General features: G+C 42.1%; 1 protein-coding gene across 1 annotated transcript in view; it reads right to left on the reverse strand.

The window, feature by feature from the left end:
• CNTNAP2 (contactin associated protein 2) overlaps nt 1-19,337 on the reverse strand; it is an 870,382-nt gene that overhangs the window by 370,501 nt on the left and 480,544 nt on the right. Inside the window, exon 15 of the mRNA XM_044419123.1 lies at nt 10,468-10,668. Coding sequence (XP_044275058.1) covers nt 10,468-10,668 — 201 coding nt within the window. The remainder of the gene's footprint in view (nt 1-10,467; nt 10,669-19,337) is intronic.

Genomic DNA, 19,337 nt, shown 5'->3' on the forward strand with positions numbered 1-19,337 from the left:
TCTGTCTGATTGAAAGTTTGTCCACAGAGTTCAGTGGGACTAATTTCTAGGTAAGTGTGCTGAGCATGGAAGGCAATCTGTTAGTCAGGTTGTTACTTGGCATCATGCTACAAAGCAGGTAAGTAATGTAGAAAAAGCCCAGAAATAGAAAAACACTGCTGACAAGCTTTTGAAACTATATATTTATATATCAATTAAGACGCAATTAATATTAGCTACTTTAATGAGATGATATGTCCACTATCACATCATACAGAAGTCTTAAATGAAATCTTAGTTTTGCGGTGTGAGAAACTTTGCAGACAGCAGAAGGGTTCTGTTTAGGATACTTTAATCTTGGTGATATTCAAATTTTGCCTTTTTTGGTATTTGATCTTAAATATGAAGCAACCCCCTATAGATCCTCAGACTATGGAAGAGAACATTTAATATAATAAATGTTTTATTATATTAACATTTATATTTTTACTATAAATAGATATATTGTTATTGCCAATAGCAGTTAGAAAGCTTTCCCATAGTTTTCTATGTGCCAGTTCCATATTTATTAATTTGGTTACAGTTCCTCAAAGAGTTAATTTTACAACTTCTGCATTGTTGTTGTTAGTCACAAACTCGTGTCTGACCAATCGCGACCCCATGGACAACATTCCTCCAGCCCTTCCTGTCCTCCACCATCCCCCTGAGTCCACTTAAGCTCAGACTAACTGCTTCAGTGACTCCATCTAGCCACCTCATCCTCTCCTGTCCCCTTCTTCTTTTGTCATCTATTGTTCCCAGCATTAGGCTCTTCTCCAGGGAGTCCTTCCTTCTCATGACATAGCTTTCCTTCCTAGGAGCAAGCGTCTAATAATTTCTTGGCTGCAGTACCCGTCTGCGGTGATCTTGGAGCCCAGGAAAATAAAATCTGTCACTACCTCCATTTCTTCCCCATCTATTTGCCAGGAAGTGAGAGGACCGGATGCCATGATCTTAGTTTTCTTAATGCTGAGTTTCAAGCCAACTTTTGCGCTCTCCTCCTTCACCCACTTCAAGAGGCTCTTCAGTTCCTCTTCACTTTCTGCCATTAGAGTGGTATCATCTGCATATCTGAGGTTGTTGATATTTATCCCAGCAAACTTAATTGCAACTGGTGATTCATCTAGCTCGCCTTTCTCATGATGTGCTCTGCATATAAGTTAGATAGGCAGGGCGACAGTATACAGCCTTGCTGAACTCCTTTCTCAATTTTGAACCAACCAGTGGTTCCATATCCAGTTCTCACTGTTGCTTCTTGACCCACACATAGGTTTCTCAAGAGACAAATAAGATGGTCTGGTACACCCATCTCTTTAAGAACTTGCCACAACTTGCTGTGTTCCACACAATCAAAGGCTTTATCATAGTCAATGAAGCAGAAGTAGATGTTTTTCTGGAACTCCCTAGCTTTCCCCATGATCCAGCGTATGTTGGCAATTTGATCTCTAGTTCCTCTGCCTCTTCGAAACCCTGCCTGTACTTCTGGTAAGTCTCAGTTCACATACTGCTGGAGCCTAGCTTGTAGGAGTTTGAGCATAACTTTGCTAGCATGTGAAATGAGTGCAATGGTGTGGCAGTTTGAACATTCTTTGGCATTGCCCTTCTTTGGAACTGGAATGTAAATTGACCTTTTCCAATCCTTTGACCACTGTTGAGTTTTCCAGATTTGCTGGCATATTGAGTGTAGCACTTTAACTGCATCATCCTTTTGGATTTGGAATAGCTCAGCTGGCATACTGTCACCTCCACTAGCTTTGTTGTTGCTCAGACTTCCTAAGGCCCATTTGACTTCACATTCCAGGATGTCTGGCTCGAGGTCAGTGACCACCCCATCGTGGTTATCAGGGATGTTAAGCTCTTTCTTGTATAGTTCTTCTGTGTAATCTTGCCACCTCTTCTTACTCTCTTCTGCCTCTGTTAGGTCCCTGCCATTTTTGTCCTTTATCATGCCCATCATCGCATGAAACGTTTCCTTCATATCTCCAATTTTCTTGAAGAGACCTCTGGTCCTCCATATTCTATTATTTTCTTCCATTTCTTTGCACCGTTCATTTAAGAAGGCATTCCTATCTCTTCTAGCTATTCTCTGGAATTCTGCATTCAATTGCGTGTATCTTTCCCTTTCTCCCTTGCCTTGCCTTTTGCTTCCCTTCTTTTCTCAGCTATTTGTAAAGCTTCCGCAGACAGCCATTTTGCTTTCTTGCATTTCTTTTTCTTTGGGATGGTTTTAGTTGCTGCCTCTTGTACAATATTGTGAACCTCCGCCCATAGTTCTTCAGGCACTCTGTCTATCAGATCTAATTCCTTAAATCTATTTGTCACCTCTACTGTCTACTCATCAGGAATATGATTTAGGTCATACCTGTGTGGCCTAGTGCTTTTCCCTACTTTCTTCAATTTAAGCCTAAAGTGTGCACAAGAAGCTCATGATCTGAGCCACAGTCAGCTCCTGGTCTAGTTTTTACTGACTGTATAGAGCTTCTCCATTTTTGGCTGCAGAGCACATAGTCAATATGATTTCTGTGTTGACCGTCTGGTGATGTCCATGTGTAGAGTCATCTCTTGGGTTGTTGGAGAAGAGTGTTTGCTATGACGAGCGTGTTCTCTTGACAAAATTCTGCCAGCCTTTTCCCTGCTTCATTTTGTACTCCAAGGCCAAACTTGCCTGTTATTCTGGTTATCTTTTGGCTTCCTACTTTAGCATTCCAATGATGATAAGGAAATCTTTTTTTTGGTGTTAATTCTAGAAGGTGTTGTAGGCCTTCACAGAACCGTTCAACTTCAGCCTCTTCAGCACCAGTGGTTGGGGCATAGACTTGGACTATTGTGATGTTGAATGGTTTGCCTTGGATTCAAACTGAGATCATTCTGTCATTTTGAAGAATGTATCCCAGTACTGCTTTTCCTTCCCTTTTATTGACTATGAAGGTTACTCCATTTCTTCTGAGGGATTATTGCCTGCAGTAGTATACCTGATGGTCATCTGAATTAAATTCACCCATTCCTGTCCATTTTAATTCACTGATTCCTAAGATGTCGATGTCCAGTCTACTTCTGCATTAGTCAATAGCAATGTGATTATAGTTATTGTGTGCCTGAATTTACAGTCAAAATCCTAATTTTGGGACAGAAGATACCAGAATGAGAGAGAGAAAAAAAGATGCAATGAGAACTGGCAGGCAAGCTGGAAAGTAAAGGTGATCTTTTTTCAGAACATCCTATATTAGCAAAAACTCAAGTTCACTAAGTATCCTGAGATAAATGTTAGTTTCGATGAGACCACCATCCTTGAAAAAATATAAGATGCTCCAATATTTCTCATAAGTATAGAGGAAAATGGTTACAACAGAGATCTAATAAAGTGCATGGAACCCTTATGTTGTTCTACCACATATTTTCCTATCTGAACCTATGGTCAAAGTCTGAGGACTTTCTTCAGTTGTCTTCCAGACAAGGTGATGGTCTTCTCAGTGGTATATGTAGGTCAGTCTGCGGAAGGTCCTTCCCCAGACAGGCTTGTCTGGCACCTTCATTGTGTCTTCTTCAGCATTAGAGGAAGAACTTCTTATATGCCCGACCATTTTAAGAACTGTTTCTAGTGGTATGCGACCTTATAATATTTCCCCCCTGTTGCTGGCTTTATTTTGCTTTCTGTGTCTATTTTTTGTGAACATTTTTATCCTATTTTGCTGGCTTGTTTTAGCCACCTTATCTTGTACTTGTCCTGTGTAACTGATTCACTGTTCAGATCATTTTGGTTATTGGGCATCTTTAAAATCCCTCGCTCCCTCCCTCCAAATGTTTTTCCCTTCAGGGGTATAACATGCAAATTCAGAATACAGAATTCATTTCCAAACAGAATACAATAGGATTCTGTTCAGATCTAGCAATTGCCCACTAGCTCATGAAGTGTTGCAGAACAGTGCTGCAGGGGTTCTCCTGAGCTGCCCCTTTTGGAGTAATGATTTCTCCAACTTATGCTTTGCATCTGATGACTTGAGAAAGGGAGACAGCAAACCCAGTTCATGTAGTGCCTTAAGCATTCATTGGGGCTTCCTCCTTTTTCTTGAAGCAGGTGCCTCTCTGGTTCACTGGTAGAACTTCTGAAAACACCTGGCTGAAGTTCTGCTTTTCTGATGCTTGTAGTGGTTTTTTGTCTTCAGCAGCTCTACTTTGAGACTGCTCATCAAAGGGCAGGGGATCTCTAAGCAGTGGGTGCAGTTAAAACATGTTTGTTCATGTGCAGATCAATTTTGCAGCAAGCAAGTTTATTGATTTTTTGTTCCCCTGGCCTAATCAATACAGTTCCTTCATATATATATATATAGAGGGAGAGGGAGAGGGAGAGGGAGAGGGAGAGGGAGAGAGAGAGCGCCAACACATGAACAGTATGTTGCAATCTTTATCTTTTGCTCTGCTAGAAAGATTCCTTGAAAAGAGCACTTGCTGGCTTTTATTTATGCTTTTTAGATCAAGCTAGTTCTGGGTTAAGAAAGCAAGTGTGGTATGACTATATATAAGTAGCATATAACTAAAACGTTCAGTATAGTTGGAAAACAATACACAGGGATAGTTTTATTGGTATTCTCAGTTCTATTAATGATTCTATGAAGTGACACCTTCTTTGTGTGCATCCTCATATATGTCCTGCCTGCCTTGGAGTCCCTTTTCAAACACATACCTCAATCTTCCCCAACCTGATGCCTTCCAGATTTTTTGGACTACCACTTCACAATCCTTGATTATGCTGAATGGGACTGACTTGAGCTGCAGTCTAAAGTATCTGGTGTGTACGAGGCTGGAGAAGGCTATTCTATTCCTTTAGAATGCTGGCTTAATCTCTTAAGGCTGTCTCATCTTCTCTCCTCTCCTTCTGACACCCAGACTAAACTTAGACTGTAAACTCCTTACAGAAGTGACCTGAGACAAGCAAGAGTAAAGATCCCACTCTACAGTTCTTTGTATAGAAAAGAAAAGAAAAACCACCACTCAGAAGTATATAAGAAGTATACTAGCCAAAGGATAAAAATTATTTCAGAATTTCCTGGATATCCTTAGTAACCATCTTTACAAATATAATATATAAATATAACTCTGTTGATGAACAACTGTTGATAAACTGACACCATTGCCAGACATTGTAATGGAATATTGGAATGATACTGGAACAAATAACCTGTTTTGGCTTGCACTCTCAGGCCCTGTTCCTGAGCTTCCAAAGACCTCAAGTTAGACAGTGTTGGAATCAGCGAGGGTGCTGGTTTGACCCACCAGTACAATTCTTATGCACCTCTGCCCCATTGTTATTTGAATATTTCACATATAGGTGGCATCCCATTGAGTAAGGCTGAGGCTAGGCTAAACACAAGGTGCAGATAGAAAACTATCAACAAACCCAAAGACAGGCTTAAATGAATTCCTCAAAAGTGGCAATATTTTTTCCTCTTTTTCAAAAAATGCAGAACGCTGCCTCTCTCTTTACATCCTATAGTTCCCATGCTGGAACCCAAAAATTCTTCTCATTGTTTCATTGCTTCTTCTGTGAAATATAAAACATTACTTCTTAAATTATAATTCACAGGGTAGCAAATCCCAATCTTAAGCAACTAGGGCCAGTGGTGTGGCTAGGTTATTGAAGTCCCTGGACTTAACGGTCTTATGGAGGGGTCCCTTAGGTGGCTATCTGAATTACTTAGTTGTGAAGTATTGCTCCCCATATCCTCCATCTTCCATTCTATACTATAAAAGTTCTATGTTCCTGATTAAGTTAGAAGTAACAGGAATATTTTTCCAAACCTCAGAAGAACCCTTCTGAGCACACAGTTTTGCATTTTAAGCTAACTTAAATCATAGGACCATCATGGCTACAGGAATTAAGTAGCATTTGCTTCTGTAGCTGCTATTTATTTGCACCCTGCCCCCTGGGCTGTAGGGCCTTGAACTTTGACCTCATGGTCCAACCATCCCTGTGCCACTGAATGGGATGCAGGGCTCACAAATAAGGATGCTGTCTGCAGTTTGAAGGGAACCAACATGATCTTCATCGTTTCCAGAACTCACATGCAGGTTAGGACATAGTTATCTTTCAGATAATGCACCTCTTCAAATTATGCAATGCAGTTCTTGACTCAATCCCCCGCCTCCACCAAGAAAAGTAACAAAATATGTCCAGAACTCTGCATCTGACCACAGTTATGAGAAAAACTATGTTTAGAATTACAAAATCTGTGGGAAAATACATTTAATCTATATATTTATATGCATATTGAAATACCAATTTCTCTGTGAAAATATAATATTCCCCCTTTCAGATTAATGTGGAAATTGGATGGAACAGAGATAAGCAACACTGACATGGCTGGAAATAGACAGATGTAGAATAGACTGGCAGAAAGATCCAGCTTAGCCGTCCATCTCAATTTAAGACTCTTTTGTCTCTTTTCTTCCAGTAGGTGGTATCATAACACTGCCTATACATGATTTACCAAGTGTATAAAAGAAATGTGAGCACACATGAATATTTTGGTCAAGCTTAATCAAATACTTTGATCATCAGAGCTGGAGTCCTTGAGAAGGCAGGAAGATTTCCCAGGACCCATCTCTCCAAGAGGCCCCCTGAAGGCCTCTTTTATTCTTTCCACAGAGTTCAGCAAAGGAGGATGAACTTTGGAGACTGCAGGTGGGGGCAGACTGTCTCTCAACGGATCTAATGGTCATACCTCATCCAGCCTCATGGTCTGAACACACTGCATACAGCAAATGATACTCAGGTGCTATCTCGAAATAATACATGGAGAAGCCATTCTGTTTCTAATATTGGAGGAAGGTGAAAAACAAATGAAACGGGGAACAACTTATTCAAAGAAAAGAATGCTTAGGCAGCTTAGAGCACATTCCTATGCATGTCTGGGGAGAAGGAAGTGGTACAACTCCCAGCCATGCTGGCTGGCGAATGCTGGTCTCATTAGGAGACTCCTACTACTAAATACTATTAGGCTGCAAGCCTTCACTCTTTCACCTGGGAATTTCTCATTAAATTCAATGGCACTAATTTCAGTGGTAAACACGGATAGGCTTGCAGTGTGAAAGGCAGAATTACAGATGACTACATCTTCACATTTGAATGCTGCTCAGTTTTTCATTTTTCTGACCTTAGTTCAGTTTGGCTCAGTTTTATATCTATCCATGAATGGTAATAGTCTGCAAGGAAATTTGTATGCATTTTTGTGTTAAGTAATACATCTGGGGTTAGTTTCCATGATATAGATTTTGAAGGATCTATATTGCAGATACTATAAATATCTATATAATATGTATAGCAGCAAAGACAGCAGCACAGACAGAAGGACTTGGAGAACTTATGTGAGATGGGATAATTTAACCTATTAGACTTTTAGCTTAGTAAGCAGTCAGTTTGGGTATATGTATTATGCCTGGGAGAGAAAAATGTGTAGTCTACGTCATCAGAATTTTTCTCTCACCAGACATCAATTAAGTCAGCTTTGTTTACTATATTATTTAAATCAGAATCTACACTTATTGATGTTTTCTTAAGGTCACATTTTGTCAAATGTATGCATATCTGCACACACTTTTTACCAATGCATGCATCTTGCAAGCTATTTTGGCATTATCTGTGCATTTTCTTCAGCACTGTGCATAATTTTGTGCATACTTTACTATAGCATATGGATTTCTGTTAAAAAAACCAAAAATAAAGTGCTATAGTGTTCACTTCAGGAAAGTTTGCATTTAGGCACACAATTCTGTTCTGGTTTGCTCATTGGCTCAGCAGTTGCAAATCTGTAGTCACATTAAAAATTGGAGATAACTAATTTCTCATCTGACCCTAGACAGAACCTTGCACAGGAATCTTGGTGGTTCCTCCTTCTCCTCATGATCTATTACTGTGTATTGCTAAACCTGAGTAAGGTCTTCTTGGCCCATCCCAAAACACCCATTTTAATGAGTCCACACCTTCCTTTCTGTACCAGGGTATAGAGAATGATGTTGCTTATTCATTCATGCTTCAAAACTAGGTCCCCTTTGCTTCATAGTCAGTAGGGTTGACAATGCCTAAAAGACAAATTCTGGTCCTTTGCTAGGACTCCAAGGCAGAGCTATTGGGTCAAGCAGCAATTCTCAGAAGGGCCAAAGGTAGAGCTTGGTTGAATAAAGTTGTGACACTTGTATACTGAGGGGTAAATCTAGCAAAGTCTGGCAGTCAAAATGCAGTCAGGGGGCGAATCTAGCACAGGTCAAAGAAAGTGGTGCATATAGCTTGTCACCAAGCAATCTATTTTACAAAGGAAACATGCAGTAGGAAGGAAATTTAGTGACAGCACGGCACAGAACTCAAACCCCACATCTTCCTCTCTCTCCACCACACATGCACAGCTCTCACACAGAACAAGGATCGTATACATTCTCTAGCTGGGCATCAGGTCACATCTGTGATCAAACCATGAGACCTTCTCAGAAGAGAGGAACAGGAGGTTAATGATCCTGATCCTCAACACAGACCAGGACCAACAGCCCTGAAGGGCAAAACCCACAGATGATACCCCACCCAAAGAGGCTGCAATATTGAAGAATCCAATGCTTTCCCAGTGGGAACCCACTCAGGCTCTATGGGTAGAACTCATTGGCAAAGCCCGCAAACCCAGTTCCTGCTGGACATCTCGCAATCGCATGTGGTGCGCTTGCTCAAACACCTGCTTCTGTTGCTCACTTGTTCCCCCATCAGCTGGAATGATGTAGAGGCATGATTCAGGCCACTTGCCCCCACTGATCAAACCAGCACTCTATTTATTTTGCATGGTACAGAAGCAATATATTCACTGATTAATGTATATAAAGAATGTGGCATTTAGTACTTTAAGTTGTAAAATCAGAAGATTATCTTCCTTACACTGAGCAAGCAGAACTGTCCTTTATCTCTTTCTCCTCCCTGACCCTGCCAATTTGCCTCCTCTGGTGGGTCCATATTGCCAGCTACCTCCACTGAACTCAGCGGAACAGACACACAGATGGACCCAGCAATCTCTATTGTTGCATCCATGGGCATTTTTACCCCTTCTAGAGACACTGGGGAGTAATGATCTCCTCCTGGCAGCAGAAAATCCTCCTGTCTGCTAGCTTTTTGGCCATTCAGCCCTGGGAGTTCAAGCTGCTGCAATCACAGAAATGGTTACAGAAATGGTACATTTTTCGGTGCCAACCTGGTTGACACTGGCAATTCTGAAAGCTGTTCTGTGCCTGCATACACTGATGCATGAAAAACTATAATAACTATTAAGCATTTGGATGTACAAGCCCAAGTACATTAAAAAGAGGCAAGCAGTTGATTTGGCTTAGTTTGATATTAGCTTTTGAGCAGGAGCTCTTACTGTGCTTTGGCATAAGAAATAATGTCTCCCTACAAAAAGCGAAACAAATGAACAAAATACGGTAGTATTCTTTACTCACTTTTTTCCTGCAAGCCCACTATGATTTATTTGTAAAATCCCCAGTGAGAAGAAACCATACAGAATATTGTATTCTGAGATAAGTAGAATATCATTATATGCTATAAGACAAAAATCTCAAACAGAAAGAAAGGAACAAAATGAGTATCAGGGCTGGGCACTTACTGAACAGAGCTGGAGAACAGATTGTGTACAGAAGGAGAAAAGGTATCATCTTCTGCTTTTCTTCTGTATAAATCACCGATATAAGAAGTGTGCAAACTATCCACTGGTATTATGCAAACAGTACAGTCAGTTCCTTTGTCACAGTGTGTATTAAAATGATTTTCTTTGGTATGTCTACCCTCTACCTCTTTTGGAAGCAAAATAAAGAGTAGTAAAACAGCAATACATCTAATTCCATGAGAACATCCTATGTATAATATGGCTTTAATTTTGTAAATATCACAAGTCTTTGAAAACACCTTAGGATTAGCAAGGCAAGGGTAACATCTGTTTTTAAGACTTTTCAGTGAACTTTATCTGTTAGTTGAAAAGTGCACATACTCACATATGCACACGGTAGCAATCGTACTAGAACATTCTGTATGAAGATCTGGAGAGGAAAAGGCATGTGTGGAAAAGACTTCTGTTTCCTTCCACTACATTAAAAAGCAAGATCTTATAGAAATTAAAGCATGATGCAAGATACATGAAATAAATCCCTCATCAACAATGCAATATGGAAGGATACAAAAATTAAGTTAGCGTGGATGAACCAGCTAAGATAAGGGCAGTTAAAATATGTTGTGTTTGGATACAGAGTGGGGTGGTACATAGAGCTAAGTAAACCTGAACCCAACGTATTTTTGGGTATGATTCAGTCCTTCTGCAAAGTTGTTCAGAAAGACAGTACATGCGTTCTTCCTTTGGCCTACCAGGCCCCCATTGCAAAGCCAGAAACATTGCTAAGTACAGCGATGATAGTACACTTTCAGCTTACCTGGTGTGTTCAGCAGTCTTGACATTTTACAGAAGTAGGAGATGAACTGCTCACAATACTCAGCGCTGCTAGTGATGGCTGAGATCTGATCCATGGTGGCACTGTAATTGAGCTGGAGCCAAGCATGCTTCTCGGGTCTGTTGCTTACCACTGGAGATCGTTCCTGCAAATCATGATGCACAGTAGTCCATACTTTGTCCTCTGGAAGAAAAAATAAAGAGCAAATCAAGAGAAGGGATGTTTACAGCTCCCATCAAACAATTCTGGGACTCTAATGGGAGATGCTGAACAAGGAACAGCATCAAAGGGGAATTGGGGGGAGACTGGGAACTTGCATAGGATGGAGGGTATGTGCTAGAGAGGTGGCTATTTTTAAAATAAAAATTCTTCATCAAAGAAAGTGATCAAATAACATTATGGAATCATCTTCAACAGCTGTGTGAATTTGAACATGCCTGCTTTTAAAAACAGTCTTAAAATGTTGATAGATGGATTTTTGATGGCTACTTATATGAGCTTCTTTATTAAGAAAGAATATGTTCTCTACTCTGCCTGCAACTGATTCTGTCTTCTTTTGAAGGGTCATACATGGGATATTGAGTGGTCTGAATGGGTACATGCTAAAGGAGTTTTCTCTATGAAGGTTTGGTAGAAACAGCTAGTTGGTACACTTGGAAAATAACTAGTTGGGTTATCACTTTTAGGGCCAGACTTTGCTGAAGCATTTTCTTCATCCACTACAGTGTCACATATCTAAGTTTACCTTACTAAGGTTACTTGTGATGTAGTCCTGGCATGTTTCGAGAGACAGAAAAGCTGAGTGTTTCCCCAACTAGTTGAAGGCTGAATAGGGAATGATGGGCATTGTAAATTTTTTTTCTTTGGGATGGGAGGATAAACATTGCACTTTGGATGAACTTCTGTCACCTTCTGTCATCATGGATAAAGCAAAGTCAACATGGAATATCCACAAACTGATTGCCAAACTTCTATTTCTAAAAAGGAAAATGAACAATAGTGCAGGAGCAAGATTGTCCTACCCCATTCACTTCCATGATACAACTTACAACATATAGTAACATATTGTTGCTAATATGCTTAGAATACTTCAGAGAATGAAAATGTTGTTTTTCTGATATATCTTGGACTTTTTCCTGCTTTGTAAGTTAATACTCTGAGCTCATTTATGTGCAACATGTTCTCCTCTCCTCTCCTCTCCTCTCCTTCTTGTTTCCTTTCCTTTCCTTTTTTGGAATGAGACCACCACACATATTTTAATAAAGCATGCTGTGATGAAGTGGGATTAATCTTGATTAAACTGATATAAGGTCTCGCAGCCTAGAGTTTATATAGCCTGCTTCTGTGCTCTGCTGCCTGCATGCAGCAAAATGCTTTGCCGAGCTGTCAACATTTATTATATCATAAAGCACTTACCCAAGTTCAGGTTTTGATCTGGCAATAATGCTGCTTATTAGATCATTGTGGAATATGAAGGCCTTTTGCTTATTAGCCATGGGCTATGGGCAAAATGAGCCAAAAGTGAACCTGTCAATGGATCTGAGTGATGCTTCATATTTACCAACAAGATGAGCCTTTTACTAAAATGTTCTCAGTTAATAAATAAGTCTTAAGGGTAGCACAATAGATAGGAAAATATAAAATGTGGTAGGAATGCTGGAAAAAAAGTCTAGATCTGCATGAGCTAAATCAGGAGAAAATCATCTTGGAGGCAGGGGAGTGGGGTTTATATGTTTCTAGGGAGACATAGACCTTTTCCCTCCCCCCTTTTTCCTTTCCTTTCAACCATTTTTTAGGTCATTGGTTTTAGCAAGCAAAACAGCAGCAACAAAGCTCAGGCTATCACTTTGGGAAAGGCAGCAGTGTCTTTCTAGATACTCTGGGAAGGAAAAAGATGATGGCAACAGCCAGGGCTCCACTGCTGCTACTGTACTGCCAACGGAGGTCTCCTGACAAACTTGGAGATTTTAAAACTGTTTAAAGGGAGGAGGGATGGGAAAGGTGAAGGCCTGTTGTCCATTTTTTCCCATTGTATGTAACAGAATGCTGGACTACATGGACTGCTACTCTGATCTAGCAGTACTCTTATCTTCTCATGGGAGGCCGAATGAGAGGTCAAAGAGCATAAAGGAAGCAGGGAAAGTAGGCAATAAACTGAAAATCAAAGATCTAATGAAATAATTGATTATGGAAGCACATGGCTGAAGGAGGGAGTGGACCAGGAGATAGTGAAGAAGAGCAAATCCCAGCTTTGGCAGGGTGACCGTCTAGCTTCATGGCCTCCGGTCCTCAGCCTTTCCAGTGTGAAGAAGAGGATTCTGATGAAGATGAAGACTGCTTCCTTGCAGGCCGGTCAGTGCCGTATTCTGGGCTCTTCCAGCCAGAGGTCACAGTTCTGCCTTCCCCTCTGGCCTGAGGAATGGGCCCCCAGCAGAACTACCATTGCCCCAGCCTTGCAGAAGTCCCAGTCTACAAAAACAGGTAAGGACTCTTTGTCAGCAACTCCAGGAGGGGAAATTTGACCACACTTGATGTCTTGTCAGCCTAGGTAAGTCTCCAGTTGGTTTGAGCAACATGGTGAGATGACATCCTCCTAAAATCCTAGAAGAAGAGAGTTCCAGCTGGCAGGACCTCAAGTCCAAGCTATCCAAGGTCCTCCAAGCTACCTCCCTTGATTTGCCTTCCTGCCTTGGTCCGGCTACTTCGGTGATTTGCAAAAGGACTAGATACCCCTGAGACATTCAGCCAAGCAGCTGCCAACACTTGTAGTGGTACAGTAGTTGTGCAGCAACATGGACATACTGATGTTCCCATGTACACTAGTGTGTACACTTCTTTTGTCAGGTCACTTATCTGAGATGGGTACTTGTTCATCATTGATGCATCCCCAGTATGGAGGACAACAATCTGCATGGGGCTTACATATGCAAACTGAGAAATACTTTGGGGCCCGGAGAGGCGATGCAGAGTGGAAAAACCAGCTCTTGGACTTACTTCTTCATGAGTGGATCTCACCTGCCACTGGCAGCAGGAGGCAGGAATAGCCCTTGTGCTTGTCTTCCTTGAGAGAAGGAAAAGCACTGTGTGGAGGCATGTCTGGCCCCATTTTCCCCTTCCCCATCAAGGACAGGGGGAATGAAGCAAGAGGCATCCCCTGTCTTCCAGCTCCTCAGTAGGGCTGGCACTCTGCTGAGAACTGGGTCTGTTAGGTGTGGGACATGAACTCTCTGGCACTGGCTTTGTACTTCCCATTCCCTGCCTGCATTCCTTGAGGAAGGCAAGCAGGGTATCTTTGCACCACAACCCCACTCCTCCTCCTCTGAGGGGTCCTGCCAAAGGGGCATTGTGGGATGTGTACCTTCCTGTTGCCTGCCTGCGCACCACCTCCTGTCCAAGAAAGAGGGGCAGGAAACAGCCAGCACTGGTGCCTCCCCTGGGCCACTCTGCCATACCCCAGTGGAGGCTTGAGAAGGAGCATGCGGCTAGCACTTGCTCACCTGCTCGCCCACCCACCCAGTCTGGATGGTGAGGGGCCCACAGGTCTCATGCTATCTCAGGACAGGGGTGCAGAGGACTGCAGGACAGAGTGGCCTTCCCAGGAGACCCAGCTGAACGCGCCCCTGCCCTTTCCTCACTGCACTGAATAGGCCACCCGTGCCCCTTCTCCATGCCAGAACTGCGCAAGAGGGAAGCCAACCATGCCCCTTCCCTGCTGGTCAGTGTTGATGTACTGCAGATGACTGGCTGGGAAGGGGCTTGGGTGGCCTGCCCGCCTTGTGAAGGACTTATGAGCCCAGTGTAAGGCAGCTTTTCCTTCTTGTCTCCCACCTCAGGTTGCCTGCCCAGTGCGCCAGCATTGGCAGAAACACTGGTGGGGTAACAGATCACTCTAGTGGCTGAAATGGCTTTTGGCTGTGGTCATCTTGCACTTCTCTGTGCTTGGTTTTCCCATAACGTCCCCTGAGATACTAAAGGGGAACTGAGGGGGCAAGGAGGGGAGAAGAGGTGGAAGGAGGAGGGCCGCTTCGTGCCTGGTTCTCTGTCAGGCACAAGGATATTTTGTCCACAGTGTGAGGATAAAATTCCCAGGGAAATGAACATGTACAAATCCACTATAGCTTGCCTGCATGAACTAAGCAACTACAAAACTCTTTTGCTGTTGGGACAACTTCCCAAAATCTTGCTAGATTTGATCTGAGGTGTCAATTGCCATATTTTCCATTAAAAAAATAGAAGAAATAAAAAAAGAGCAGTATGTTCTCCACGATCTCCCAGGTCAGGTATTTCTTTATATTCCAAGTTGTTTGGTGCACTTAGAATGAACTAAGGACTGTACAATCCAGAAGGAAAACATTTCAAACACCTTTCAGAAAGAGCTGACTGTCCAGTAAACCTGCATCACTATGTTAAAATACCGAAAGAGAAGACAGGAGCCAGACACTTTTAGCAGTGGGACTCTGACACAGTTCTGCAACATCTTCTGGAAATGCGTTCCTTCCTAATGGACTTCCCTTCCAACAGTTAATGACAGACAAAAGGCAAGAACTGTGCAAACCTGTGCTGTGCTTGCACGGTGCTTGTACCAAGTCTCTAGTGAGGCCATATGGTATTTTGCATGAGCACTAAATTCACTTAGCCAAGCAGATGTGCCATATAGTAGTTGAGGATATTAAAAACACAGGAGCTCATGTAAATACACTTCGGCCTATTCTCTGCTAATTTCCCATCTCAATTAATGGGAAGCATAGAGCTATATCTTGTCTATGGAGCTGAAGATTTATGTTACCTTATTGAAAGAACTTGACATTGCAGTATTTTTTCTGAAGCCTCTGTTAACTGCTATGCATAAGAAGAAGGTTATGGTCGAAGGTGAGAAATGTATCCATACCACTGTTTGCAGTCCTTGAAACTACAAATAATTATATGAACTAGGATCTGTCATAGGTACTTACAGTGAGCGGCAGCATTGAAAGTTTCCCCATGCCATCACTCCAGCCTTGAAATTTATCTTGACCAGGGCATGTAGCATACTCTCTAAAGGACAGTCCTTTGTTTCTTAGAGGTAGCATTCTATTTTCAAGTGCTATTTCAAGAACTGTTCAGTTCAAGTCCAATTTAAGTCCAGTTTAAAAACAATGGCCCACAGAAAGGGAGAGATATTGAAGTTGCCCATCCTTGATTAACACCTGAAAAATCACCTGAGCAGACAGAGGCCACCTGATTGCACTCTTTCTCCCAGTGTTGAAATGCATAATTGTTGTTGTTGCTAGTTGTGAAGTCATGCCTGACCCATCGGGACCCCATGGATGACATTTCTCCAGGCTTTCCTGTCCTCCGCCATCCCACAGAATACACTTAAGCTCACACTGACTGCTTCAGTGACTCCATCTAGCCACCTCATTCTCTGCCATCTCCTTCTTCTTTTGCCATCAATTGTTCCCAGCATAAGGCTATTTCCAGTGAATCCTTCCTTCTCACTAGGTGGCCAAAGTATTTGAGTTCCATCTTCAATATCTGGTCTTCTGAAGAACAGTCAGGGTTGATCTCCTCTAAGATTGAGTGGTTTGATCCCCTTGCATTCCAAGGGACTCGCAGGAGTCTCCTCCAGCACCACAATTCAAAGGCCTCAATTCTTTGGCGCTCAGTCTTCCTTATGGTCCAGTTTTCACAGCCAGATTGCAACTGGGAAAACCATAGTCTTGACTATACGCACTTTTGTTGACAGCATGATCTCTCTGTTTTTTTTAGAAAGCAGTCTAGGTTTGCCATAGCTTTCCTCCCAAGCAGCAGGTGTCTTTTAATTTCTTGGCTGCAGTCCCTGTCTGTGGTGATCTTGGAGTCCAGGAAAATAAAATCTGTCACTACCTCCATTTCTTCCCCATCTATTTGCCAGAAAGTGAGAGGACTGGATGCCATGATCTTAGTTTTCTTAATGTTGAGTTTCAAGCCAACTTTTGTGCTCTCCTCTTTCACCCTCATCAAGAGGCTCTTTAGTTCCTCTTCACTTTCTGCCATTAGAGTGGTATTATCTGCATATCTATGGTTGTTGATATTTCTTCTGGCAATCTTAATTCCATCTTGTGATTCATCTAGGCCTGCCTTTCACATGATGTGCTCTGCATATAAGTTAAATAGGCAGGGTGGCAGTATGCAGCCTTGCTGAACTCCTTTCTCAATTTTGAACCAATCAGCAGTTCCATCTCCAGTTCTCACTGATGCTTCTTGACCCATATACAGGTTTCTCAAGAGACAAAGATGATAAGATGGTCTGGTACGCCCACCTCTTTAACAACTTGCCACACTTTGTTATGATCCACACAATCAAAGGTTTTAGCATAGTCAATGAAGCAGAAGTAGATGTTTCTCTGGAACTCCCTAGCTTTCCCCATGATCTACTGCCTCTTCAAAACCCTGCCTGCACTTCTGGTAGTTCTCGATCCACATACTGCTGGAGTCTAGCTTGTAGGATTTTGAGCATAACTTTGCTAGCATGTGAAATGAGTTCAATGGTGCAGTAGTTTGAACATTCTTTGACATTGCCATTCATTGGAAATGGAACGTAAACTGAACTTTTCCAACCCCATGGCCAGTGTTGAGATTTCCAATTTTGCTAACATATTGAGTGTAGCACTTCAACTGCATCGTCTTTTCGGATTTTGAATAGTTCAGCTGGAATACCGTCACCTCCACTAGCTTTGTTGTTGCTCAGACTTCCTAAGGCCCATTTGACTTCACATTCCAGGATGTCTGGCTCGAGGTCAGTGACCACCCCATCGTGGTTATCAGGGATGTTAAGCTCTTTCTTGTATAGTTCTTCTGTGTAATCTTGCCACCTCTTCTTAATCTCTTCTGCCTCTGTTAGTTCCCTGCCATTTTTGTCCTTTATCATGCCCATCTTTGCATGAAACGTTCCCTTCATATCTCCAATTTTCTTGAAGAGATCTCTAGTCTTCCCTTCTCTATTGTTTTCTTCCATTCCTTCACAATGTTCTTTTAAGAAGGTATTCTTATCTCTTCTAGCTATTCTTTGTAATTCTGCATTCAATTGGAGTATCTTACTCTTTCTCCCTTGCCTTTCACTTCCCTTCTTTCCTCAGCTATTTGTAAAGCTTCCTCGGACAGCCATTTTGCTTTCTTGCATTTCTTTTTCTTTGGGATGGTTTTAGCTGCTACTTCTTGCACAATGGTACGAACCTCCATCCATAGTTCTTCAGGCACTCTATCAGATCTAATTCCTTAAATCTATTTGTCACCTCTACTGTCTATTCATCAGGAATATGATTTAGGTCATACCTGTGTGGCCTAGTGCTTTTCCATGCCTTCTTCAATTTAAGCCTAAATTTTGCAACAAGAACCTCATGATCTGAGCCACAGTCAGCTCCTGGTCTAGTTTTTACTGACTGTATAGAGCTTCTCCATTTTTGGCTGCAGAGCACATAGTCAATCTGATTTCTGTGTTGACCGTCTGGTGATGTCCATGTGTAGAGTCGTCTCTTGGGTTGTTGGAGAAGAGTGTTTGCTATGAGCAGCGTGTTCTCTTGACAAAATTCTACCAGCCTGTTCCCTGCTTCATTTTGTACTCCAAGGCCAAACTTACCTGTTATTCCAGTTATCTTTTGGCTTCCTACTTTGGCATTCCAATCCCCCATGATGATAAGGACATCATTTTTTTGGTGTTAATTCTAGAAGTTGCTGTAGGTCTTCATAGAACTGGTCAACTTCAGCCTCTTCAGCATCAGTGGCTGGGGCATAGACTTGGACTACTCTGATGTTGAATGGTTTGCCTTGGATTCGAGCTGAGATCATTCTGTCATTTTGGAGATTGTATCCCAGTACTGCTTTTCTTACTCTTTTATTGACTATGAAGGGTACTCTATTTCTTCTGAGGGGTTCTTGCCCGCAGTAGTATTCCTGATGGTCATCTGAACCAAATTCAGCCTTTCCTGTCCATTTTAGTTCACTGATTCCTAAGATGTCAATGTTCAGTCTTGTCATCTCTTGTTTGACCATGTGCAGCTTACCTTGATTCATGGATCTTACATTCCACGTTCCTATGGAGTATAGATCTTTACAGCATCGGACTTTCCTTTCACCACCAGATACATCCACAACTGAGTGTCCTTTTGCCTTTGATCCAGTCGCTTCATTCTTTCTGGCGCTACTAGTACTAGCCCTCTGTTCTTTCCCAGGAGCACACTGGACACCTGACCTGAGGGGCTCATCTTCCAGTGTCGTATCATTTTGCCTTTTGGTACTGCCCATGGGGTTTTCATGGCAAGGATACTGGAATGGGTTGCCATTTCCTTCCCCAGTGGATCACCTTTTGTCAGAGCTCTCTGTTCTGTCTTGGGTGCCCCTGCGCAGCGTAGCTCATAGCTTCATTGTGCTACAAGAGCCCTGTCAGTATAGCAAGGCAGTGATCCATGACAGGGAAATGCATAATATGTCTATTTCAATTATAGCAATTTTTTCTTCAGAGATATGAATCAATTATACACATTTTATGTCAAGTTGTGCCCTCTTTTGTCTCTTGTTTGGTCATACATTTGAGATCATCTTTGAAGGTCATCAGCCTCAACTGATCAGAGTTGTAGCTCTCTGGAAGGGGGTGACATAGAAGGCCCTCCTAGTCACCTGAAAAGGTGTCCCTTAAAGGACGGAGTGGTGACAATGAACACCCCTCTTCCTGGGCAGGAGAACCTTGCCCAAATAAATTGCAGGCTAGTTGCCCAGTGTACTTTTCTATATTTTAGCTTCATGCACAGTCATCTATGCAGAAATTACACGTTTACCTAAATGTGGCCTTAGTTTAACCTTAAATCGGTGTCCCACCTCTTTATTTCTGGTTCTGC

The sequence above is a fragment of the Varanus komodoensis genome, unplaced genomic scaffold (assembly GCF_004798865.1).
Source record: "Varanus komodoensis strain SLA01 unplaced genomic scaffold, ASM479886v1 scaffold10, whole genome shotgun sequence".
Taxonomy (NCBI): domain Eukaryota; kingdom Metazoa; phylum Chordata; class Lepidosauria; order Squamata; family Varanidae; genus Varanus; species Varanus komodoensis.